The following is a 27,086-nucleotide window of genomic DNA, read 5'->3' as shown; positions in this document are numbered from 1 at the left end:
TTCATTTACCTGAAATTATAAGAAAGAGTGAGAACAGGCGTACTTAAAAGCTAGCAAAAAAAGAAAAAAAAAAATCCCAGTGGGTAAGATTGGATGATTTGCTTGTTACCGACTTCCCTTTCCTTTCTGGGGACAATCCAATGTATAGTCTCTTGAAGGAACAAGGACCTAGAGCCCGCAGAGTTAATTCCTGAACATATACGTGTTGATAAAACCATCTTCTCTTGTTCTTTTCTGGAGGACTTAAATGAGCAATATTAAGAAAGGCACAGTAAGCTGTGATGGAGGCTGGGATTATGGGATCAAATATAGATGATGGACGTGCATCTGTCATGGGCTGTATAAAAGACATCCTATTACAACAGCTTCTCCAATCCCTCAAGGAAGAGTTAACTGTCCCAACAATAGACTGGATTTCTAATAACAGAAGCACAGCACATATTTTGTGGACACTTTTGGACACGGGTGTATTATTCTGTTAGTAAAATTGTGCCTGAAATTGTGTCATAAAATGCTTACACATTTGTCACTCAGTGGGATTCTGCCTTAAATGTGAAATTGAAGGAAGAGGAAAGGCAGTCTTAAGACTGTTTAAGAAGAAGGAATATACTGAGCAATGTCCGTGACAAAGAAAATGGAGACAAGGAAGGTGGGGGAGAGGGTGGAGAAGAAAGGGATGGGAGGAAGTAAGGCCTGTAGAGATGATCAGGTGAATCTACAGAACTACTGGCTGGTCAAAGCAGGAGAGGAAGCCATACACGGAGACGCCAGTCCCACCAGCTAGCTTTGAGACTTTGGGCAAGTCCCCACTCACTCTGCCTGCCCCTCAGTTTCCCTACTTGTCGAGGAGGCAGGAGAATGACCCCCTCCTAGGACTGAGGGGACAACCTGACAAACAGCATAAGAATGCTTTGGACTGTTAAAAGCAGGGCCAATGACGCATGGTCGAATCTGTGAGGTTGATCAGGACTCCCAGAGTGCTGTCTATTGTCTTCAACAATAAAGTGCATGTAGCTTTCTCACTGGGCCCCCGTAAAATAGGAAACTAATGTGGGAGTCTTCAAAGTTTGCAAAACCGCATGAAATGTATCTCTAGCAATTATCAGGGGTAGATAGCCTACAAAGGTCTTATTATGTATTTCCCTCTTGTGATAAAACTGTAATTCATTCTATGTTTCATCTTCAAGGACAAAATGCAGTTTAGCCGGCCCCCGGCTCCTTTAAAGGACGGCGATGTTCCTGGGATTAGTTACATTCATCTCTTGTCAGGATGAGTGCTCTCCTCACTGCCTAGCTCAGGTAAGACATTTTCTGCACAGAGCATTTTCTGCATTCAGCCGATTCTATTAAACACTGTAGTTCAACACAGTTCATTGATTGCTATAGATTTAACCAGTTAGATTGAAAGATGTTCATAGGCATTGATGATTAGTTTTTGGAAGTAGGGGTATGAGTGATGGTGTGGGCATAATTCATGTTCAGATAGGAAAAGTGTTAAGCTTGAACTTTTTAAAAAACCTTCATTGGCAAAGGGGCGCCTGGGTGGCTCAGTCAGTTAAACGTCTGACTTTGGCTGAGGTCGTGATCTCACAGTTTGTGAGTTTGAGCCCCACATTGGGTGAGCTCAAGCCCTGCCTTGGAGAGCACGAGCCCTGCTTCAGGTGAGCCCCACTTCTCTCTCTCTCTCTCTCTCTCCCCCTCTTTCTCTCTGCCCCTCACTCATTTGTTCTCTGTCAAAAAAGCCAAAAAACAAAAAAACCTTTGTTGACATTTATTTTATGCTGAATGGGCCATAAGTTGTTGTTGTTGTTGTAGTTTTTCCAGTTTCTTCTGGGAAGATGTTTCTTCAGTACAATGATCTGTTCTTTTTCAGTAAGGATCATCCCAGTATGGCAGGAGGAGTTTATATGGGGGTTAATCTGACCCTGAGCTCTGTAAACCCAGAGGCACATTTTTGGGGCCTTGTTCACCTGGCTGAGCTCAGTGACCAATGAATCGATATCTAAACTCTTTAACTTCAGCATTACTCTCTGCATTTTTCAGCACACGCAGTACGATTTTGGGGCCACTGACCTGTGTCTAACCCCATTTTCTGGCCTGAGCCCCACACCATAGTAATGATGGAGTGGCATGCATTGCTTCTATAAAGTGACATCTTTCAGGGACTCAGTGGCTTTTCAGATATACATACCTTTGATTGGGCTGTTTCATGGACGTTCTCAAAGTAAACACAGAGATTTTAACCTCTTGATTTGCATGATTTGTCAGGGTTTTCAGGTTCAAGAGAGTAGAGAACCATTTTCAGAGATCATCTCAGGCTACTTACGGAGGAGTTTTAACTTATTCTTACACTGGGGCACTGATAATGACTGTCAAGTAATAAAGTCAGGAAAACAGAAGGCAGGACAGTCAGACAGTGAATTAGATGAGCAAATAACTGACAGCAACGTTCTGTCCTTAGAAGCTGTCCAGCTGGAGAGCCTGGGTATCACCTGGGTATCGCAAGGCTCCCACCTGGGTATCGCGAGGCTCCCACCTGGGTATCACGAGGCTCCCACTTCCTTGGGCTGGAGGGTATTTGAAGCCAAGGAATAAACTCGGTGCTTCTCCCTCTGGCATTTACTTTATTCAAAGATGTGAGACAAAAAGACCATGGCTTTTATGAGAAAACAAGACAGAGATGTAGTAGAGTGGGAAGCACACAGTGCTGAGGTTTGAGAAGAGCTGGCTCTGGGCTCTGCCATTGCTGCAGGTGGCTTCTGGAAGAGTCTGGGAAGCACAAGGCTCCCTCTCGCATCCGGGTCATCCACCTGGGCTCCCAAACCCGTGCTGCACCTGCCTCCTGGAATGCTTTTCTTCTCTGTCTCCCTCTGCCGAACTCTGTTTCTGGTAAGTCCGGGTACAGATGCTCCTTCCTTTGCGAAGGATATCCTGATGGACTGCCCTTTGACTCCATGCTCCTTGTCAGCTCCTCTCTATGGGCACATGAGACCATGTCTCTGCTCCTCTCTCTCCTGGCTCCTGGCACAGTCTGAGTATTTTGTCACCTGGCGAGCACTGTGCCTTGTGGAAAGTAGGATCTCAATAAACATGCGAAGAATGAACAATGAATGGATGAGAAGTTGGTATTCCCAATCTGTGCCTGGGCAGGCAGCCGATTTTATTTCTTTTTGGAAGTGAAAATCAAGACAGTGTTTGGCCTGACCCAGAGGGATTTCTTAAAAGAAGATGAGAGGGAGGAAACGAAAACCCTCCCTCTTAGGTAAGTTTCCTGCCGAGACAAGGCTCCATCACAGAAGGAGGGGCCTCTGGCAATGCTCACACTGGAGAAAAGCCATTTGATCGGTAACTATTTGTTCTAATTTCCCAAGTCTGAAGGGAGAGTGAACTGATGATTGATTTAGTTCTGCCTGTTCCCCTTTTCATCAGTAATGCAGACTAAGTAATTATCCTTTTTGATTTCTTTACTTACATCAGCCCCAATAATGTACTTTTGCATATAAGGAAATATTAATTAAGAATGAAAATAGGGTCATCAAACAATAAAATTAAATAATGGTGCATGAAGGACATCATGTCGTCAGTGTATCAATATGTTGCAATCAAATTATCAAAGAAACTTCCTAATTCCCAGAAGAATTGTGCTGTGACCCAAGGCCACATTAGGAGAAGCTTAGCCCTGTTGGGCACCGTGTCCTAATGTTGCTGCTTCCCAAGTTTGTGCTGTGTCTGGAACTCTGTGGGGCCGTTGGCTGTGCCCATGCCCTTCGTGGGAAGTGTTTAACACAGCTGGAGTTGGGTCAGTAAGTTTCCTGGGCACGAGTTTGGGTTCTGCCCATTTGGCAAATGAGGAAGATGCTATTTCTCTGTCAAATATTTTAAAACCTGAATCCAAAAGAAACTTTAAACATAGGGGTCGTATATAGTATCGGCTGTGTTCCTGCCCATGCAGTGGGTAATTCAGTCCTGGTGCCCCAGTGAGATTTGGCAGGGATTTCCCTTCTCCAGCAGCCTCTGTTGCCTGATTTAATTTTATCTGCTTTTTGGTCATTCTAAGCACTATATGGATTCGTTCAGCATAGGAAAACGTCCTCCCAAGTCTTATTCCCACTTTTGGGAGCTAACTGAACTCTGGTTTTACAGAAAAGACGACGGCTAATTCGGAAGAATTAAACTTGCTCCTCTTTCTCATGTGTGTGTTAATGTATCTCCAACCCTGTGGCTGCCTCCCAGTTTCAGACAAAAGGGGGGCATCTCTCTCCCTCCTCCCCCTCCTCCTCTGTGCCCCGGACTACCCTCCCCCATGTTTTGTTCCATTTTTGTTTTTGTTTTTGTTTTTGCTTTTTTGCCTCTTCCTCTTCCACTTTCTGCCACTTGCATAATCCAAGTCTCCCTTGCAACTGCTTTCAAACACGGCCAGGCTCAATTCTACTCTAAAAAGCACGCAAGAAAACCGGAACGCCTTTACTTGACCTTGCTGTCTCTTCTAGTCTATTTACTGCCCTCCTTTTGCAGCAAGACATCTCAATTTCCTCTTTCCACATAGCCCCGTAGCTCTGTGGTCTGGCTTGCCTTCTCTGTCACTGTTGAAACTGCATTCTCAGAGGTCACCACGAGTGTGCAGTGGGCCCAGTCCAGAGAGGGTTTTGTGTTAGCTTAATTATTCTTGTTTTCTCAAGAGCATTACTTTTCCTCTCCGCTTTTTCTTTCAACCTTCCACTCTGACGTACTTCTTTGGTTATATCGTCTGCATATGTCCTAATTGGATTTCCCAAACTTGCCCGTTGCATTGCATGGTGGCTAAGAGTCTGAACTCTGCCTGCAGTTGAACTCTAACTCTGCCACCAATTAATTACATGACATTTGGCAAGGTCGTCTCTCTGTGCCTCGGTTTCCCCATCCTTAATATGGGGGTCACAATAAAAGTACTTAGGTTTGTTGTAAGAATCAAGTGAGATATTCTGTGTAATATTTATCTCCATGTTTGGCACAGAGAAATATCCGATAAACATTTATTAGCATAACAATAAACTCCTAGAGCTTTGAAAATGTAACTTTTTTCTTTTAGAACCTATTCCCCACCTTGCCAAACACAAGGCCAGACAATAAATAGTTATTGATAAGTAGATCTCTGGGAAGTCCAGGGAAGGAGGAAATACTATTATTCCCAGTTTTTCGTTTTGTTTGTTTTACCAACAAATCAACAGTTTAAATCGGTCCTTTCAGGACCGATGGTGTCTGTTGAGCAGAGAGGGGCGTCAGCCTTAGAGCTCTAGCTGTTGGTGCACCAATCAGTCACAAAGAAGCTGCTTGGCCTGGAACACAGTGTCCCATCCTTAGATTAAATGCGGCTCTAACAGGATTAGGGAAGGAAGGCCTGCAGCTGTGTCCCCAGCCTGGAACCCGTCCATTGAGTGATGCTGCCATCTGGTGGCGTCACGGGGAAACCGCTCCGGGCAGAGCCCTTTGGTTTGGTGCAGGGGAAGAGCCCAGAATTGCAGTCCTTTCTTTACAAAGTGTGGGTGAGACTCGGAATGACGGAAGAATACGGGGACAACACAGCAAGGGGAAGGGGGAACGACACCTCAGCACACTTTGGGAAAGTAAAGGACACAAGTAATGTTTGCAACCACTAGGAACAATCTCGCCGGGATTCGGGGGACGATTCCCTTCCCCACCCCAATACCATCATCTAAACTTTCCTTTTTCCCTATAATTCTCAATTTCCAACACTCTGTAGCTGACCCGTGATCCTGAACAGATCTGTTTCACCGTCCCATTTCCTTTCTTCTATGTTAGGAATTCAGAGCTGGGAAAATTGAGCCGAGTCATCCCAGTTGGCGACCCCCCCACCCCCCCGAAACAGCGGATATCGGATATCGGAGTAGCCCGGGACCCCACGCTCCAGCCGCACCTGCTGCACTTGACCACGTGACCGCCACAGGTAAGGCCCGCTGCGCGCGGGGGGCGGGGACTCAGCCGCGGGAGGAGGTCTATCAGGGTTCCCCAGGCCTTTGTGGAATGCCATTCGGGTCCCTGGCATCTGGAGGAGTTGTTCTCTTTGTAAAACTGAAGTGGGCAACGCTGACCATGAAGCCAATCTTTTTTTCTTTTCACAAACTATGTCAATCCAGCTGTGACCAGTAGATAGATTATAGATCATTATATCAAGTCATCAAAGAGTTTTAGGAAGGGAGGGGACTGAAGACGAGATATTGGTGCTTCAAACCGAAGTGTGGACACAGCGTGTCCTTGTCTGATGAGCACGCCTGTCGCCACCTGGGAGCCGGACACAGGCTTAGCACACTGTGAAGGGTAGTACAGATGTGGTGCTGGGACTCTACTCTGCCACCTCGAGCTATTTGACAGGAGTCGTTTACATGACTCTAAGCTCCATTTCCCTCTTTTCTAAAGTGGACATAATTAAGCCGACTTCTCAAGATGACTGTGGAGATTAAATCAAATGCGGGAAAAGCCTCTTATTTGAAAGATTGGGACTGAAGACCTCATGGAAGAAGCCTATTGAAGCAAAGATTCAGAAAAGATGATGCTTGTCTCAAATATCTTACCTTAAAATATAGAATTTCCTCGTCTTTAATGTAGGGCTATGGTCTTTTCTTTGAATATGGATCCACTAGCTGGCGGGTTTTGAGCTGTCTTGCATAAGGCACACGCATAATGCTTCTTCTGTGAATTCTGGTTTTGGTTTCTGTCGGTGGAATGAGAGCTTAAGGGCACCGGGGGGAGACACACGTAAAGTCCCTTCTGCAGAGTGATTCAAATTCCAATTGTTCCACTAAGACTCTTTGCAAACGTTTACCGTCCACACCGATTCTAAGTGGCAGCTTTCTCGTTGTTGAATCTTTCCAAAACATTCCATCTTGCTTTCATAGAAACAACTTCCTTTCTTTGTGTATTCATATTTCATCGATGTCTATAACACTTAACTGTCACGGTTACCATAACAAGCACAGCTGTCAGAAACTGGTTCTTGGTAAGCTTGTAAGGGCTAGTGGAACAGAAGTGAGGAGCAAACACCGTGGGCCACAAGCATTGGTTGGGCCTGGAGAATACAGGGAACCTGGCACGTTGGCTCAGCAGAGGTCCGCCGAAACAGCATCTCCTGCAGTGTATACAAAGTGCTAAATATAATGCCCAGCATACACAGTACCCAATAAATGGTAACTATTAATATTATTATTATCATTAATAAGGTCAGTGTTGGGAGGATTGGGAGAAATCTACCAGTTTCTTCCCCTTGTTTTACAGAAATGATCAAAGTATTTTGTAATTTTGGCCTTTATAATATACCTTTTGGCTTCACTAAGTTAAAGGATTATTGACCATAAACCTTATATTTTGAGTCGGAATCTGGGAGTCAACCTAAAACACAAAGCAATTTTTTTCTTTTTTCTTGTTTTTAGAGTTTATTTCTTTATTTTTGAAAGGGAGAGAGAGCATGCAAGGGGAAGGGGCAGAGGAAGAGGGAGAGATAGAGAATCTCAAGCAGAATCCTCAACAGTGCAGAACCCAACACAGGGCTCAATCCCGTGAACCGAGACCTGATCGCGACCTGAGCCGAAACCAAGAGTTGGACCCTCAACCGACTGAGCCACCCAGGCGCCCCACAAAGCAGTTTTCTACATCACCCTAAATCCATGTCTGTTTCGGAAGACCAGGTGGAATCACAACATGGTGACAAAGACAAGCTCCGGGGTCTCAGAAAAGGCAAAAACCAGGGGAACAGGGCATTAGCACGCTCAGGAAGGACTTCCCGGAAGAAGAAGAGTGGGTTGAAGAATGCACACAGGGATGAATGAAACTATAAGCAGAGCCATGCCATTGGCTTCAAAGTGGCCAGGTGGCCTCCCAGACCCAGTCCCACTGGTCTAGGCACCTGTGCTGACCAGGGCAACCCGCCAGAAAACCCTAATTCCTCATAGCAAAGCGTGGGGGTGACTGGGCTTGCAGATGGAGTTAGAACAGAAATCTAAGAAATCTCTGAATCCAGGGTGCCTGGGTGGCTCACTCAGTTGGGCGTCTAGACGACTTTAGCTCAGGTCATGATCTCGGGGTTCGTGAGTGGGAGCCCTGCGTCCGGCTCCGTGCTGACAGCTCAGGGCCTGGAGCCTGCTTTGGATTCTGTGTCTGCCTCTCTTTCTGCCCCTCCCCTGCTGACACTCTGTCTCTCTCTCTCTCTCCTTCAAAAATAAATAAACAGTAAAAAAAAAAAAATCTCTGAATCCATATACATATGTTTATTCATGGTCTGTTTAAAATGCTCCTCTCTGAGACCCTGTATTGCAACAGATGGAAATTTTTCTTTTGTTTGACTGGATTGGGTCTAAAGGACTTAAGTGTCGGAAAGGAAATGGGAAGGAGTGCACGTGGGCAGCGGCAGCTGTAGGCTCAAGAGTCACAGGGCTCCAGGTGGGGGTTTTGGGGACCCCCAAGTCACTTTTATGTTTGTTTTCTTTTCTAAGGAAACTTTTTAAGAAACGTGTACGAATCATTGCCTGTGCAGCTCAGGGTGATTTTAATTCTATTGTGAAAAAAATTCAGTGTGCTTCATGAACATATGCAGTCAATGCCTTGTTCTCTGCAAAGTCACCGACATTCTCCCCTCTCTTCTACCCTCTTGGCCCCAGCTGCTCCTCTGACTTCTGGGGTCTCTCCTGATGTGTGAGTATGCCAACTCTGGAGTCATTTATGTTCTGTGTAGAGAACACATACCAGTGTGTGTGCCGTCACACAGCGTAGAAAATGCAGTGCTCAGGCCCTGCGCACTCTGGGATTCTGGTCCAGTAATTCTGGGCTAGGCCTGGGGTTTATAACAAGCACTGCAGGGGGCTCTAACGTCGGAGGCCCAGCCAACACTATGAGAAATACTTTGCTTTTCCTGCACCAGAGATCAAGATGCAAGTTTGAGCTACATCACAGTTTTTACCTTATGATGGGGAGGTAGGGAGGTAGGCAGGGCTTGCTAGCAGAGGTGGTGAGCTAGAGGTGGGGTCCTGCGTGTTTTTCTAACCACATACTGAATATGCCATGAAGAGCACTCAACACTCACGAACTTGGCACTGCTTGAGAGCCTTCTGTGACCTTAAACTCTAGAGGTGCCTATTAAGAAGTGACAGGGGGGTGCCCACGTGGCTCAGTGGGGTAAGCATCCGACTCTTGACTTCGGCTCAGGTCATGATCTCACGGTTCCTGAGTTCAAGCCCCATGTCGGGCGCTGGGCCGATAGCATGGAGATTCTGCTTGAGATTCTCTGTCTCCCTCTCTCTCTGCTTGGGATTCTCTGTCTCCCTCTCTCTCTGCCCCTCCCTCTTAATAAAATATGTACATATAAAAAAAGAAGTGACAGGGCTGGCTGCTTGGCTTCTGAAGCCTGGAGATGTTTTGGACGGCTAAAAGACTTACTTGCTATGTTAATCCTACAAGAGAATTCTCTCTCAGTGGAGAGAAGCCCCAGGCATGATTTTCTTCTGCCCCGGAACCAGAGACATCAGCCACTTTATCGTGAGGCTTGTGCCACAACCCCCACCCTCCCCAAAGTGAGCAGCCCTCAGCTTGAGGAACTTTGCTTCTTTTAAGCTCCGCCTACCCACGGTCAGACACTAGTCAACTCTGATCTGGAGCATTCAACCCAAAGAGTGGCAGGTTCTAGTGCAACAGCGGGTTGTGTGCAGAAAACCACCCAAGGGAGCAACCAAGCATGTTCTGTCACAGTGTGAATTTTTTTTTTTTTTTTTTTTGGGACAGAGAGAGACAGAGCATGAACGGGGGAGGGTCAGAGAGAGAGGGAGACACAGAATCGGAAACAGGCTCCAGGCTCCGAGCCATCAGCCCAGAGAGCCTGATGCGGGGCTCGAACTCACGGACCATGAGATCGTGACCTGGCTGAAGTCGGTCGCTTAACCGACTGCGCCACCCAGGCGCCCCACAGTGTGAATTTTTAAATCCTTTCATTCTGGAGAAGACTGGCATAGTAATACTCTAGTTTCTTTCTCTTAATGAAGTGTTTTCAAGGTGTGGTCCCCAGGCCAGTAGCATCCCAGTATCACCTGGGAGCTTGTTAGAAACGTAGATTTGAGGTATGCCTGAGTGGCTCAGTTGGTTAAGCATCTGACTCGATGTCAGTTCAGGTCACGATCCCACAGTCCTTGAGATTAAGCCCCGTATCCAACTGTGCGCTGACAGCACGGAGCCTGCTTGGGATTATCTTTCTCTCTCCGCACCTCCCCCGCTCCTGCTCTCTCTCTCTCTCTCTCTCAGAATAAATAAACTTAAAAAAAAAAAAAGAAAGAAATGTAGATTTGGGGTCATCCTTCAGATGTACAAAATCAAAAACTCTGGGGATCAGGTCTGGGACTCTGTTTTAAGAAGCCCTCCAGGCAATTCTAGTGCACGTTCAGGTGTGAGGACCGCTGGCTTCATGTCACGTAAAGCTTATGGGAATGCCTTTATTCAAACACAGACGATATTGCTAATCGGTGGGGTGATTTTTTTCTGGGCTTTTATCTGAGATCCCCATTGTAGTAGTGAGGGGAGGTCTGCTGGCCAGAGATGTAGAAGAAATAGAGACTAGGGGCTGGAGATGAAGGCGTGTTTTCATGGATCTCTCCAGTGTCTTCTGACCAAGGGACCATTACAGAAACCAGCAGGGATGGAGGGGCAAAGACAGTGGAGAAACCAAATCCTCGCGCGCTTCAGGTCAGAGTCAAATGTTCCAAAGCACAGCTGTTTAACAGGGCTGGGTTTTGTCAGCCACCTGTGTTTAAATAAGTTTGCAACTCGAGTAGAGTAGATAGGGTGGCCAACATGTCCAGGTTTCCCCAGGACTTTCCTGGTCTTAGCATTTAAAATCCCATGTCCCAGGGAACCCCTCAGGTCCAGGGTCAGTGTGTATTTTTACTGTACCACCCATCAATTCTCCAGTTCTCAGCAGATACTGACTAGTTGTCCTAGAATTCAATTCAATTCTGACATTATCTCCTGTCACATCCACAGGTTAGGGGCTCAGCCCCACAAGGCAGTCCCCTCTCCCTTTACTTTAGATGCTAATGGCAAGTATGGGGTGTCACCTGTGCTTGTGACCAACCAGCTATATTGGATGTTCCCACATTCCCCTCCTTGGGTTTGATGAATTTGCTAGAACGGCTCACAAAACTCAAGAGAAACATTTTATTTACTGAGTCATTGGTTTATTATAAAAGGATGTAACTCAGGAAAAGCCAATGGGAGATACAGAGGGTAAGGTATGGGGCAAGGGCGGAAAGCTTCTATGCCCTCTCTGAGCGTGCCACTCTCCCCAAATCTCCACTTGTTCAACAATCCAGAAGCTCTCTGAACGCCATGCTTTTGGGTTTTTGTAGAGGCTTCATTTTACCTTGGCACCACGATTAAATCATTGGCAGTTGGTTGTTGAATTCTATCTGCAACCTCTCTGGCCTCCCAAGAGGAGAGGGTGGGACTGAAGTTTCCAACCCTCCAATTCCCCTGGCAACCAGCTTTATCCTTTGGTGAGAAAGGGCTTTCTGAAAGTAGCCTCATTAACATGACAAAAGATGCCTCAATCACTGTGACCACTTAGGAAAGTCTAAGGGTTTTAGGAGCTCTGTGCCAAGAATGGGGACAAAGACTAAGTATATATTTACTATAGATCACAATATTGCAGGGCAAACCAAGGTGATTGGTCACTAGTCACGCCAGCTCAGTGACTGCCCATTGGAATTACTCGGTGAGTTTTAAAAATTACCGATGCCGGAGATGGTGACAGACTTGGTCTCTGGTACAGCCAGTGCATTAGGATATTAAAAGTTCCTCAGGTGATTTTATTGCAGCTGGGGTTGAAGAACCCCTGCAGCACCTGAATATCATTTCTCCTACCAAAAAAATTTTTAAACCAAAACAAAAAACAATGGTTCTGATGAAGTTAGACTCCTACCACATACCTTATACAAAAATAGCCTCAAAATGGATCAACAATCTAAATATAAGAACTGAAACTACAAAAATCTTGGAAGAAAACAGGGGTAAGTCTTCATGACTTTGAATCTGGCAGTGGATCCTCAGATCATTAAAAGCATGAGCATCAACAGCCAACAGCCATGAAAATAGATAAATTAGACTTCGTCAAAATTGAAAACGATGGTGCATCAAAAGACATTGTCAAGAACTTGAAAAGACAACCTACAGAGTGGCAAAAAATATTTGTAAATCGCATATTTGATGAGGGCCTAAGATCCAGAATATATTAAGAAATCTAGGGGCACCTGGGTGGCTCAGTGGGGTAAGCGTCCAACTTTGGCTCAGGTCATGATCTCACGGTTCATAGGTTCGAGTCCCACGTCGGGCAGCTCAGAGCCTGGAGCCTGCTTTGGATTCTGTGTCTCCCTCTCTCTCTGTGCCTCCCCCACACACTCTGTCTCTCTCTCTCTCAAAAAAAAAAAAAAAAAAAAAAAAAACAAAAACAAGAAATCTACAACTCAAAAACAAGCAGCCCATTTAACAAACAGGCAAAGATTTGAATAGACATTTTTCTGGAAAAGATATTGAAATCACCAACAAGGGCACAAAACGATGCCATTAGTCACTAGGGAAGTGCTAATCAAACCCACATGGACATGCCACTTCACACGCACTAGGATGGAAATGATGATGATGATGATGATGATAATCAATCGGTTGTTATTGGAAAATAACAACTGGTGATGTGGAGAAACTGGAACCCATGCACATCACTGGTAGAAATGTAAAGTGGTGCAGCCACTTGGGGATTCCTCAAAAAGTTACACATTGAATTACCACATGACTCAGCAATTCCACTCTTACGGATAGACCCAAAGGAATTGGGAGCACACCAGTGTTGACAGCAGTGCTGTTCTTAATAGTTAGGAGGTGAATATAACCCAAGTATCTATCAACAATGAAATGGATGGATAAACAAATGTGGTGTATCCATATCTAGGCCTACCTTGGAGATATTGTGGGTCAGGTTCCAGAACGCTCAATAAAAGTGAATATTACAATAAAGTGAGTCAAATGAATTTTTGGTTTCCCAGTGCATATAAAAATTATGCTTACACTATACTATAGTCTGTTAAATGTGCAATAGCATTATGTCTAACAAAATATACACATTAATTAAAAAGACACTTTATTGCTAAGAAACCGTCATCTGTGTTTTCAGCAAGTCATAATCACTGATCACAAATCATCGGAAGAAATATAATAATAATGAAAACGTTTGGAATATTGCAAGAGTCACCCAATGTGACACAGAGACACGAAGTGAACAAATACTACTGGAAAAATGGCACCACTAGACTTCCTTGACACAGGGTTGTCACAAATCTTCAATTTATAGAAAACACAGTAGCTGTGAACTGCAGTAAAGCAAAGTGTAATAAAATGAGGTATGCCTGTCATGGAATATTATCCAGACATAAGAAGGAATGACATACCAATAAATGCTATTACATGGTTGAACCTCAGAAACATTATACCAAGAAAAGGCTAGACACAAAAGGTTACAATATTGTATGATTCTATATAAAATACCCAGAATAGGTCAATCCATAGGGACAGAAGGCATAAAAATGATTGCCAGAGACTGCAGTGAGGGCAGCATGGGGAGTGACTTTGTCGTGGGTATGGGGTTTTCTTTTTGGGGTGATGAGAAAGTTTTAGGACCAGATAGAGGTGGTAGTTGTGCAACATTGTTAAAGTAGTTGCGTGGTACATGGATTTCACCTCTTTTAGAAAAAATCAACAGTTCACTCTTAGGTACAAAATAGAATTGAAACTGATCGCTTTAGCAGTCAAAAACCCGACACAGCTGGCCTTTAACTACTTTCTGTTGCCTCCTCTTTTACACTCTATTTTAATTGTTGTTACCGCTGCTACCAGGACACTAGCTACATGGAACCCCACTGGAATCCCAATGCGTCAAATATGCTCCTGCATCTCCTTTATTTTTATCCTTGTATTTTTTGCTGTTAATTTTGGGCTTTGTTAACCAACTTTATTAAGTATTTTTTGCCAGATTGATTATTGTTATATTTGGGTTTTTTAAGTTTATTTATTTTGAGAAAGAGAGAGAGTGGGGAAGGGGCAGAGAGAGAGGGAGAGAGAGAATCCCAAGCAGGCTCTGCACTGTCAGCACAGAACCTGATGCGGGGCTCAATCTCATGAACTGTGAGATCATGAACTGAGCCGAAATCAAGAGTTGGACACTTACCCGACTGAGCCACCCAGGTGGCTCATATATATATATATATAATTTTATTAATTAATTTTATTTATTATTATATTTATTATTTTTATTAACTTATTAAATTTATTAAATTAATTTATCAAATTAATAAATTTATTAAATTAATTTAAATTTTATCAATTTATTTTGTTATTTTATTTATTATTTATTTTATTAATTTATTAATATATTAATACATATAATTTTTATTTATTTGCTTGTTTTTTAAAATATAACTTATTGTCAGGTTAGCTAACATACAGTGTATACAGTGTGCTCTTGGCTTCGGGAGTAGATTCCCATGAATCATCACTTACATACAACACCCAGTGCTCATCCCAACAAGTGCCCTCCTCAGTGCCCATCACCCATTTTCCCCATTCCCTCTCCCCCCCATATTGTTTTTTAATTGAAATATAATTAACATACAATGTTATATTAGTTTCAGGTATGCAACACAGTCACTTGACAATTTATTGATTGTATTATATATTGATATTATTGATTGTATTCCGTGTGCTGAATGCCTCTTCTCTAAAGTTCACCGACATGCAGGGTCTCTACCAGCTGTTCCAGCCCACAGTCCTCTCTTGACTCTTGTGGCTCTTAACTTTACACCTTGCCCTCAAAATGTGGTCCTCATACCAGCAACAATGGCGCCCCCCCTAGGAGATTATAAGAAAGGCAGCATCTGAAACCTTCACTGAGTGAATCTGCATTTTAACAAGATCCTCTCATGACTCAAGTGCACGTTAAAGTCTGAGAAGCACTGGTTTATACTAGTTCAGACTGGTTTATACTGTTTATACTAGTGCACCTCAAATCAGGCTGTAGATCAGAATCACTTTGTGAGCTGTATTTATTTATAATATATATTTTATTTTTTTAATGTTTATTTTTGAAAGAGAGAGAGAGAAAATGTGAATGGGGGGAGGAGCAAGGGGGGGGGGCAGAGGATCCAAAACAGGCTCCATGCTGACAGCAGTGAGCCTGATGTGGGCCTCAAGCTCATGAACCATGAGGTCATGACCTGAGCTGAAGTCAGACGCTCAACTGACTGAGCCACCCAGATGCCCCTATAATGTATATTTTAAATAAGATATACCCATGGTAAAATTACAAAAACTGTAGATATAGAAAAAAGTATGAATAAGCAAGTCTTCTTCCTACCCCGGTTGCTCAGATTTCTACCCCCAAAGACAATTTTTGTTAAAGCTTCTTGGGTTTTCTTCCCTGTTCTCTTTACATATGCAAGCATATGTGTGCATGTATATATTTCCCTTTCTGTTCTTTTTACACAAACAGTAGCATACTGATTTCCAGCTTTCACTCAATAGCATGTTTTGGAGATCATTTTAGCATATGTAGGTCTGCCCAATATTCCTTTTTTCCTTCTGAAAAAGGATGTTTATTAACATATATCATCTATATAGATTTTTCTTTTTTTAAGTTTTTTTTTAGAGTTTTTGCCCAATATCCTTTTTAATGACTGCGTAGTAGTTATCCTGTAGCTGTATATTTGTAATATATGTGTAACTTGCTTGTATTAAATAGTAAGTTACAACTATTAAAGGACACTGCATTACAAAGATCACTTGTTACAAAGTAGTGCCTATCCTATGTATGCGTTTGAGCATCTGAGCTACAGTGTATCTGTAGGATGCAAGGATCGCTGAAAGATATGTGCGTCTCAAAATTGTAAGAGATGATATCCAGATCCCCTCTAAAATCCCAGTATACATTCGTGGGGAACTTTAAAAAACACAAAGTTTTGGGGCGCCTGGGTGGCGCAGTCGGTTAAGCGTCCGACTTCAGCCAGGTCACGATCAGGCGGTCTGTGAGTTCGAGCCCCGCGTCAGGCTCTGGGCTGATGGCTCGGAGCCTGGAGCCTGTTTCCGATTCTGTGTCTCCCTCTCTCTCTGCCCCTCCCCCGTTCATGCTCTGTCTCTCTCTGTCCCAAAAATTTAAAAAAAAAAAAAAAAAAAAAAAAAAAAGTTGAAAAAAAAAAAAAACCACAAAGTTTTTTCAGGCTACTTTTTACTTCCACTTGTGAGGATCTGTGGGGACAGGGCCCAGAGTCTTCATTTCATCTCTTTGGAGATTCTGATACAGGGAGGCTCTGGGATGGAATGGGAATCAGGGGACAGACCATTGATGCCTCTGCTGCCTTTCCTCCTGCTCTTTATCTTTCCACAGGACTGTCCCATCTCCTCACCAAGGGTTCTGGTTCCCAAGGACAAGCCTCAGGGATGTTGTTTCTTTGTGTCCTTACCCCGGCACAGTGCTTTGTATGACATTGCCTGTCGAGGACAAGGCTCGGAGGAGTGTTTGTGGCTCATATGACAATTCTGGTGGGTTTTTTGTTTGTTTTGTTTTTTAGTCCCATGGACCAAACACAAAAAAGAATCCTGGGCCAGCCCCTGCCGATCCCCACCACCCAGCCTAAGAAGAAAAGGACGTCAATGGTGTCTTTCTTTTCCAAGGTCTGTCACCAAATGTTATAAACAGAGGTCCCTCCCTACCAGCCACTTTGTAAAGTGTGCTTGCCTGGTCTGCATTAGTTCTGGAGGCTCCACCGATGCTCCTTTTGAAAAAAAATGCTTGGTGACACTTCTTATAACTCAGACAGAATGTTTACAGGAGAACGAGATGAGCTGGGAAGAATTTAGCTTGCTGCACACTTAATAATAATAAAAATATAGAATAAAGTGCAATGAATATTGAGAAATAGTGATGAGACTTGGTAATCAACCAGATACCCAATAGAGCCATGGGTCCAGCCTCTAGCCCCTCACTACTAAGGATAGTGAGGAGGTGGCTTTTTCTTGGATTTTGTCTGGATCATGCATTGTCCTTGGTTCTGACTCCAGTACATGTGTGTGAAGCCTAGAACACTGGGGCCTTCCTGGAAGCATATGTTCACTACAGAGGTAACCCATCTCTTGCCCTGCAGTTAGAGTTTAGTCCTTGAAGTAGGTTCCTGTGTCAGCTGCACAGTGTTCCCCAATTTGCATTCTTTATACATTTCTTTTCCTAATCTTAATTGCTCAGATGCGTGCATCCTGGGGTGGGACCTCCTTCAGGTGCCCTGAAATGTTTGTAGATGTGCTTTGCTAGCTAGGTCAAGTGTTGTTGAGAGGTTGAGGAGGATCAGTGCCAAGAGTTAACCCTTGGATTTAGCCACATTAGTGGGGCCATCAACCTGATCCCAGAAGGTTCAAGAGATAATGGAGAGAGGAATTGGAGAAAACAAGTAGAGACACCTTTTTCGAAGCGTTCAGCTACAAAGTAGAGCAGAATAATGGGGAAGAGCTGGAGGGAAAAGAAGGGTCAGGGAAACTCTCTCCTTTGAGTTGGAAGCAGTACAGCATTCCTTGTCCTGTGGAGGGTCACTGTTCTCAGCTCACATCAACTGTCTAAAGCCCCCTTTCTTCTGAGCTCTAGCACACCCTCAGTGGTCCTCAGGCACCTGCCATAAGCCCCACCCAACTTACCTCAACACCAGCCCTGCATTATTTTTCTCTACCTATTTCCTCTTCCATCCATTTTCTTCATTATGTAGAGCCACTAACGTATTTCCAGCAAAAATCAGGTGTCTTTGGGTGGACAAAGAAAGGCTGAATCGAGCAGGCAACACAGAAATTTTCTTTAGAGGGAGGGCTTGGGGTTGGGATAGGTATGACTCTGAACACTCCCCAGATCAATACATTTTTTACTTACTACCCAGATCTCTTGGACAGTGAGTCTCCAGAAGCAGGAGCCTCCGAAGAACGTGTTTTTCATCTTGGCAGAAAGAGCCCAGGACCCCAATGCTAAAAAGCGTCACATGGCAATGAGAGGCCTGGGAGCAATGGCCTCTGAGACCCCTGACAAGGTAGGAGGGGAAGGTGGCACCCAGCCAGCCTGACGGCCTGAAGTCCCCAGCGCTGGCACCTCACGTACTGGTTTTCTACTGCTGGGTGACAGGTCATTGCACACCTGGCGGTCATCATCTTGCAGTTTCCTTGGGTCAGGACTTTAGGCACAGCTTAGCTGGGTCCTCCGCTCAGGATCTCACGAGGCTGCAGTCAAGATGGGCCAGACTGCATTCCTTTCTGACACCTGTCCCCTCACAGCCTGTGAGCTTACATCTTCAAGGCCGGCAGGAAAGCCTCTAGCACTCATGCTGGCTAAGATGGAATCCCATGTAATGTAATGTGACCTTGGGAATGATATCCCATCACCACTGTCATAGTCTGTAGGCTGGAAACAAGCCACTGGTTTCTTCCGCACTCAAGGGAAGGAGATTGTACAAGGGTGTGACTCATTTGCAGTTATACGACAGTCGTTGCACCTCAGTATTATCAGCCTTGGGAAACAGAGCTGCAGGTGGGATTAACACACACCTGGACGTCCTCCTCTTGGGTGAATTTGATTTATTTTTGAATAATTACGCTTGTTCGGTAAAAGGTGTTATCCCCACCTCTGCCTTCAGTATCCATCAGCTTCCGTGACCATTCCGTCTCATCTTCTATAAAAGTACCCACTACGCCCCGGATGCCTAGATCATCCAGCCTTCCATACTCCTTGATGTGCCCTCGCTGGCCTCATCTGCTCAGAGGCCAAGCTCCAGATTGCTCTTTCGGTTCTTCTTCCAAGACCGAGCTGGCTCTTGGGTCAGGTTGATGGAAGCATTTGTACAGTAATAAGAGTTGTTGTGGCAGTTCCTGAAGAAAGCCATGCTCTTCGTCCAGGTCCTTGCTTATTGGAAGATTAGAAGTGGGATTGCTTTTCAACTCACTGGGAGCAATTCCTCAGTTGCTAGAATATTAATGCTTTTCACACCTTGTTAACAGGTGAAAAAATATAAGAAAATTGTCCTAGACCTGCTGGTGCATGGCCTGTATGACCCTGTGAGTGCTGACGTCATCCACGAGAGCATGAAGACTCTGACCATCCTCCTGGGCAAGATCCAGGGGAAAAGTTTGGGCTCCTTCTTCATAGACATCACTCTCCAGGCCAGGACTTTACTAGATGACGTAAGCGAGATGATTCAGAAGATTTCTGGGTTATTAAAGTTGAAGTGGGATTAGAAACATGAGCCCTGGCTGTGTTGCTCAGAGAACATGGTCTCTATTACTAACTTACTAATTAAGAAATCATACTGCGAGCCTAGTAATGTACCGGGGGGTTATGGAAAACGTATAAAGAATAGCATTCCATCACTACCCCTTAAGGAGTTTTTGTTTTTATGGAGGAGTGAATATACGTCCAATGAGGATGGGGATGGCGATAGCATTGCCAACGTGCGTTCGGTGCTCTCTGGCGAATGTGACAATAACCATAGCCTTTAGCAAGCCCTGACTGTGTGCCAGGCGTGGGGTAGGCAATTTTCGTGGGTTATCTCAGATAATAGCCCTGTGAGGTAGGCACTGTTAATATCTTCACTGTATAAATAAGGAAAGCACAGCACAGAGAGGTTAGGTAACTTGCCCAAGATTCACAGAGCCAGCAAGTGGATATGAAACCAGGCCCTCTGATCACAGGAACTGTGCTCTTCATGGCCAGGTGACCAGGCAGGTTAAGCAGAAAGTACACTGTGTAGTCTGGATCTGAGATACTGCAGTTACACACGTACACTCTCTCTCTCTCTGTCTCTCTCTCTCTCTAACAGAAAGATAGTATCTGTAGAACAGGAAACAGAGCTTTTATTTACTCACAGAGCACCATGCATGAGCTCCCCACACCGAATTCTCCAGATGAACCTGCACCCCACGAGAGGAAGAAAAATCTTGAAATTACAAAATCTGGAGTTTGTATATAGGAGCTTCTGGCACATTTGCCTCTCCTCCCGCTAAGAGAGACAGAGAGACGGAGAGACCTTTGCTCTGGAATGTGAACCAGTCATCTCTGGGGAGGGGAGAGGAAGGTGTCTACTTTACCTCCCTGGAATGTAAACAGATATCTGCAGGGAGATGTCTCGAAATCTCTCTGGAGGTGTCATCTTAATTTCCAGGACTCATTTGCCGTGCAATCATTTTTTTAATACCTGGTGAGGATGGAGATGATGATAGTTGGCTGTAATTGTTTTAAAGTTCACTTATTTATTTTGTGAGAGAGTGAGTGCACAAGCAGGGGAGGGGCAGAGAGAGAGGGAGAGAGAGAGAACCCCAAGCAGGCTCCACACTGGCAGCACAGAAGCCTGACGCGGGGCTCAAACTCACAAACCGTGAGATCCTGACCTGAGCCGAGATCCAGAATTAGACACTTAACCTTGCTAAAAGTCAAGGTACATAACAGTGGCATGGTGTGCTTCCATTTGTGTAAAAACGTGAGAAAGGACTACGTAATATATATTTTATTCTGTTTCTTCCTAATTTTCTGGAGGGCTACACACAAAATTTATAGCTTTGTTCATTCATGGGAAGGAAAATTAGTGGCGGGCAGAAAGGGGTAGGAAGGAGACTTACATATATATATGTATATAGTTATATATATATGTATATAGTTATATATGTATATGTATATACATATATATATATGTATATATATATAACTATTTGGTTATTTTGAATTTTGAACCGTATAAATGTATTCTATCTCCAAAACACTGTCTAATAAAGAAAAGAGCTGGGGAGCTGGGATTAGCACAGAGGTCCCCCATTCTAGTCTTCTTGTCTGCTAGAGAAGACGTTCACTGAAGACTCAGCCTGTCTCCTCTGTCCCCCATCTCAGCCAGCTAAGCGCTTTAGACTGGATCTGGTGACCCACCTCCTACCATGCAACAAAGATTGATGGCTGTGTTGTTTTCTGATGCCCTTGCATTTGGGCAATGACTTGGATTTTGTTGTTTTCTTTACTGGGGATCCACAGGAGAATGACAACCTGAGATATTCAGCCTTTGTCCTGTTTGGGCAATTGGCGGACTTTGTTGGGCGGAAATGGAAGAAATTTTTCACCAGTCAGGTTAAGCAGACTCAAGATTCCCTCCTGACACATTTACAGGACAGAAATCCCCAGGTGGCCACGGTAAGTCTGGGATTCCCCAACTAACTGCATGAAAGCTCTGTGCCATTCATCAAGGGGGCTGTGGCGCTGCCCCGTTGGGATGCTGGACCCTCTGTTCCCACCAGTTCAGTTATGCTGTACTTGCTTGTGCCAGTGCGTCCCTGTGAATCCTGAGAAAGGCGTCTACTCAGGGTGTCATCTCTCTCTGAGCCAGAGTGCTGGTTTCCAGGGTGCCTGGCTGGCTCAGTGAGTGGAGTGTGCAACTCTTGATCTCAGGGTCATGAGTTCAAGCCCCACATTGGGTGTAGAGACTACTTAAAAATAAAATCTTTTTTTTTTTTTAAAGTGTTATCTTCCATTAGCTCCTCTCCCACCCACCCAATCTCAGCACGTGTCAATGCTAGATAAACTCAGGTTAATGGAGAGTGGGGGCAGAGAGGCCCAGGTCTAGTCTCTGGGGCAGTAGCCCACATAACAATGATATTAATTCAGGCCAATTAGCTTCTCTCACTGTGCCTGGTGTAGATTTCCCACCTTTGGCTTCTCAGTCCCCGGTAGAGCTTTTGTTTTATTCTTGGAGAAAACACATCCTAACGAGGTTGGATCAACTGCAGGCCTGCTTTGAAGTGGGGGAGTATTTCAAAACCACTGAGAGCAAAAGTTTCCATCGAACACTTGTCTTCTTTAAGTTAGTGCACACGGGAGGGACAGAGACAGAGAGAGAGGTATCAAACTTAGGAATCAGAACTACTTTTGATGGGACAATAATAAGGGCTGTGGTAAACTATATAGTTATGCTCTCGCCACCAGCCCCAAATTATAAACACGGCCACCTTATAAGCAAAATCCTTTAAGGTTGATGTCTCCCATCCAAGTACTAACCGGGCTCGACCCTGCTTAGCTTCTGAGAGCAGACGAGATCGGGCATGTTCTGGTGCTATGTCCTGGTTAACAAGACGAGGTTGATGTCTTCGAAACTTCTGGAAGTTACTTTTATACCCTCAGTAGCCCCCAGACCACAGACTGGGTACAATGCTCTTCCTTGCTTGGATTATAGAACTCTCTAATGTTTTTGACAATAAGATGGTAATACTATTTTTCTCAGGCTTGCAAAACAACATTTCGAGCCTGTTCTCCATATCTGAAAGAAAGAAAGGAATACAGCTTCCAGAGTGAAGCAGATCAAAGGAACCCTAAACTCTGCCGGCAGCTGGTGAGTGAAAGAGGGTAGGAGAGAATTCCTAGAGGCCCCTGACCTCCTGGTGTCAACCCAGAAGGTGGACAGCCACACAAGGGAGTCACTCCCCATAAAATGACTCAGGCCAATTATATTTCCAATAATATTGTCACTGACCCATCATGCAATGTAAATGACAAAATGCCCCGAGGATTGTGCACAAAATCTATTGGTACTCCCAGTTTAGATCAGTAGGCAATGATCTCCACCTCTGAGAATCTGAAGATTGATCGTCCTCATGCTCTGTGCTTGACAACTATCTACACCTTCTAGAGTCAAGGAAGCGTATTGAATCCATCCCTCACGTGCCCTTTTGCTGATTTCTTTCAGAGCCACTATCATCCAGAGCTCCTGCAGTTCCTCTATGCAAATAGGATTCTGTAAACACAGAGCAGCAGGGAAATTGTTCCAGTGAGCACCTTGCAGGGGGCCGAGAGTCCCCCTCTTTTAACTCTTCTGGATGCTTCTGCTTGCCTCTTGTGTTTGTAATAGCAAACAGGATGCTGGGAGAACAGATGATGGCAGTTGCGTGGACTTGTATAATTATATCCCAAGCAAATTCTAAATTGCTTCTATATATATCATCTTCTCCCCATACAAATTTGATGAGAAGGTACACACTTTGTTTAAAACATTTAAAGTATGTGTAGATTCAGTGCTTATTTCTCAGCCTTTTCCTTCTTAAGTTCATCTCGGTCACCTCTCTTTTATTTTTAATGTTATTTTTAATTTCTGAGGCTTAGGAGAATATTATTTGAAGTATTTTTTTTTTTTTAAATCTGCTATTGACACTTTGGTATTGATACCTTTTGTTGGCAAGATCTGTTTAAAGTCGGCCAAGGGACCAAGAAGGGGGTTTAGAGGGTATCTTTAGCTTCTCCTAATCTTCAACAGTCATTGCCTTTTAGATCATTCCAAACATGAATTAATAAAGAGAAAAAAATATCTATAAAGCACGGGGTTAAAAAAAACCCATAGTAATATATGGAATGATAAGGAACATTTACTGAGAATGTTTATTGGACACTAAGCACTTTGCAAGTATTATTTACAGCCTATGAGAAAAGTACTATTATTATCTTCATTTTATAGGTGGGAAAACTAAGGCACGGGGAAATTAAGTAGCTTGCCCAAGATGACCCAGTGAATGGATGGAGCCAGAATTCAAATCTGTATGGACGGACTTCTGGAACATTTAATTACAATGTGATTCTGCTTCAATGTGGAATAATTGACAGATGGTTAGAAATGTAAAAAACAAAACAAAAACACATTAAAAAACTGCCTAGCTGCTGCTCTATTTAACTCAGTTAACTTTTGCTTTTATATGTGCTAAGTACACATTTTTATTAATTAAATTTGTGATCTGAGTATATATTTGTATTTGTCACCTCTTGGCTAATTAGGTCAATTTTGGTGACCGATTCTAGTCCTATGAGGGATCACATGGCTCTTGTAAAAATTTCAGGAAAAATCTCTTCATCCCTCTGACCTTCTGTCCAACCAGTTTGCTTCCCAAGCTTCTCCTGTAGAAATTCTGGTATTACCACTGAACTTGGCATTCAGACCATACTGGACAAGTCTGGGAAATGGAAAACGTAAGAGGGTAATAAAGGCTGTAGAGGGATCTTAATGTCATTCTGAAAACCAAGAACTCCATCTTCTGCTCTAGCTCTCCAGAGACAGGGCCTTGTAACACAGATGAGGGCTGAGTTGTCTCCTAGGAGAGACAAGGATGTGGCAGATGGCAGAAGGGGGAGTTGGAGCACGAATGGGTTTTCTTTCTTCCTATTTTGAAGCTGGGGTACATGACCTGGGGAGCTCTTGGGAGTGACACAGGCTCAGGAGCAGGAGGGATGGTTCTGAGCTGAGAGCCCTCTCCCTTCCCAGATGTTGGCCTGTTTGAAACTATGTTCCAAGGTCCGTTTAGAATCTGATGCAGTTCGATTAAGTGATCAATAGTGGCTTGAGAACTGCATTTTGCTAGCATGCAAAAAGGTGGAGGTAGAGTGAGGCAGGCAGGTTATGTGCTGTAGAGCAGAAACATCAATGTACTTAAGGCCCGTTAGCTGATTAAAATTGTGGAAGATGCTGTTGAATTGACTTTAAGATTTCTGGTAGACTGGTAACTCTGGTGGCCTCCAAAGAATCATGCCTCCTGATATTCATGCCCTTGTGTAGACCTCTCCCCTTGAATCTGGGCTGACTTTGTGACCCACTTTAACCATTAGAATATGCTGAAAACACCACCGTGCCAATTTTAAGCTACTTTTTAAGAGCTTCCTTTTTTGTGCTCCGGGTGAAGCCAGCTGCCATGTAAGAAGTCAGATTACCAGAAACAAAGAAGAATGTCTGAGACCACCATTTTGGAAGGAAAACCAAGCTAACCACATGCAATGCCTTGTGGAGGAGAGCTGAGGAACTCAACCTACAATGAAGTCTGAGGTCCAGATGTACGATACAAGTTGGCCGTTCCAGCCAGACCTCAGTTGTTCAAGCTACCCCAGCTGACACCCCGTGGCAAAGAGATGAGCTATCTCCATAAAGCCCATCCAAAATTGCAGAATCGTAAGCAGGTTAATCAAATCAAATCATTGTTGTTTTAAACCACTAATCTTTGGGATAGTTTATTACTCAGCAATAAGTAACCAAAAAAGATTCCTTATCATTAATTTGTCTTTTGGCCAGTTTCATTTTGCTCTTAATAAGTCCACTTTGAGTTTGAACTACATTTCTAGAAGGTTATCATGGAGCTCTGTGGTGAGAGCAGGGACACCTTGCTTTTGTACCGCAAGCCATGCCTTGTTTTCCTTTTTGTATCTCACCGAATGTATCACAGCACCTAGCACGTAGCAGATGATCAAGAAATATTTGCTGAATGACTAAATAGTTCCAAATTGTAGTGGGAATAGAGTCCAAACTAGTTTGCTATTCTGGGCTCTCAGCCATGGGTTCACACTCTTCCTTTCCAGCTTTTTCTTCTGTTACTTTTTGGCTTTAGCCAAATTTGGCTCCTCTCTCTTCCGTAAACACTTCTTAGTCTCTTATACTCCTTTGCCTTTGCTCATTCTGTTCCTTTTGCTTCGAATTTCCTCCCTTGCCTAGCCATGCACACACACACACACACACACACACACACATACACTTCATATGTATAACTTATGACTGCTTGAAGACTGATCAATGCCTGATCCCCTCAATCAGATGTGAGTTCAGCTCACATCTCTGAAAAAATTCTAACAATCTTAGGCCACTTAGCATGTTTTATCTCATTTGCAAGGTTTTACCTACCTGCCTTAGGTTGAAGCTGCTGAAGGAAGGATCCTATCTTGTATAGCTTTGTAACTGTCACATGACTTCAAAGGTACTCAGGAGGTGCCCAGTAAATAAATGTTGTTTGGGGAGAAAAAAGTCAGAAAGTCATCCGAAGCTACTACTCCTTCAGAGAAGCCCATCTTGACAAATGAGGGCTGTCATTTCTCTCCTCATAACCAGACTGCAGGTTACCTTTATGCTCATGTCCTTAAAGTATCCCTTTTGCCATAAGATGCCTATTAATTTGCCAGTCTAAAGGTAATGCTTTCGCATTTCTTATTTTTCAACACTAGATAAAGAACAGTGAGTGAATTAAAGAAAAGGAATATTCTCGTGCTAGCATGCTAAGGGCTCGGGGTAGAGGTATGCATGAAACTTGGTCCCTGCTTTCAGGTTGTTCACAACATGGGTCTTTCTTAAAGGGACAGAGAAGGGAGGACAAGGAAGTTGGGAATCTCACAGGTGATCGGTACTCAGTGTCAACAGAATCCAGTGGAATGCCAGTCCATAGAGTAATGAATGCTTCAAATACTATAAAAAACACAAGCGTGTGTTTTATAAAGAGAGGAGCAGCAGCTGTGTAGGACAGCTAGCAGATAGTGCTAGAAATAAGGCAGATACATATCTCTGCTTTTCTGTGTTTTCCAAGCTTTCTGCAATAAGCCATGTATTACTTTTGTAATCCTAGAACACATGCAAAAATGCTGTTTAAAATAAAAATTAAATGCCTGTTGGTGTGTAAAGTGGTCTGCTTTGGAAAGACTGGGATGGTTATTGCTCATTCTCCATAGTATGTGTTTGCCTTTGTCCTTTCGTGACATTTTTGTTTGAGCCTATTGATAACAAATGGCTTATGATTGATTATCATTGTATTTATGTTACTGAATTTACATTCTTTCAGTCTGACCATAGTAGAGTAAGTCTTTTGTTCCTGTATTTATTTTTATGTTAAATGTTCTTAGAAAAACCTTGGATTCTAAATTTTTTTTTTACTGTTTATTTATTTTTGAGAGAGAAAGAGACAAAGCGTGAATGGGGAGGGACAGAGAGAGAGTAGGAGACACAGAATCCAAAGCAGGCTCCAGGCTCTGAGCCGTCAGCACAGACGTGGGGCTCGAACTCATGAACTGTGAAATCAAAACCTGGGCTGAAGTCAGACACTTAACCAACTGAACCACCCAGGCACCCTGAAATATTTTGGATTCTAGAAAGACTCAATATGCATCCCTGTTTACTGAAGAGAGATGGTTTGATATTGCAAAGGTGCCTTTAATTTATCAAGTTAAG

The 27,086-nt window shown here is 43.8% G+C and overlaps 1 protein-coding gene across 5 annotated transcripts; it reads left to right on the top strand.

Annotated features, from left to right (window-relative positions):
• Positions 1-1,239: 1,239 nt before the first annotated feature.
• On the top strand, positions 1,240-26,669 carry MRO (maestro). 5 transcript variants are annotated; one of them, XR_006195363.1, is made up of 9 exons: positions 1,240-1,299; positions 5,800-5,944; positions 16,641-16,743; positions 17,988-18,134; positions 19,096-19,278; positions 21,113-21,268; positions 22,353-22,460; positions 22,815-23,097; positions 23,577-26,669. XR_006195363.1 is itself a non-coding variant. In XM_042911006.1 (8 exons), the coding sequence occupies exons 3-8, from the start codon at positions 16,645-16,647 to the stop codon at positions 22,866-22,868; spliced, it is 747 nt and encodes a 248-aa protein (XP_042766940.1). In that variant the 5' UTR covers positions 1,240-1,299; positions 5,800-5,944; positions 16,641-16,644; the 3' UTR covers positions 22,869-26,669. The 5 variants fall into 5 exon arrangements, 4 of the variants coding, with proteins under 4 accessions (XP_042766940.1, XP_042766943.1, XP_042766944.1 ...); XM_042911006.1 differs by having other exon boundaries at positions 22,815-26,669; XM_042911009.1 differs by lacking the exon at positions 22,815-23,097 and having other exon boundaries at positions 23,577-26,668.
• The last annotated feature ends 417 nt before the right edge of the window (positions 26,670-27,086 follow it).

Source organism: Panthera leo, chromosome D3 (genome assembly GCF_018350215.1).
Source record: "Panthera leo isolate Ple1 chromosome D3, P.leo_Ple1_pat1.1, whole genome shotgun sequence".
Classification (NCBI taxonomy): Eukaryota; Metazoa; Chordata; class Mammalia; order Carnivora; family Felidae; genus Panthera; species Panthera leo.
Note: the sequence above shows the minus strand (reverse complement) of the source record. Positions and strands in the feature narration are given on the sequence as shown.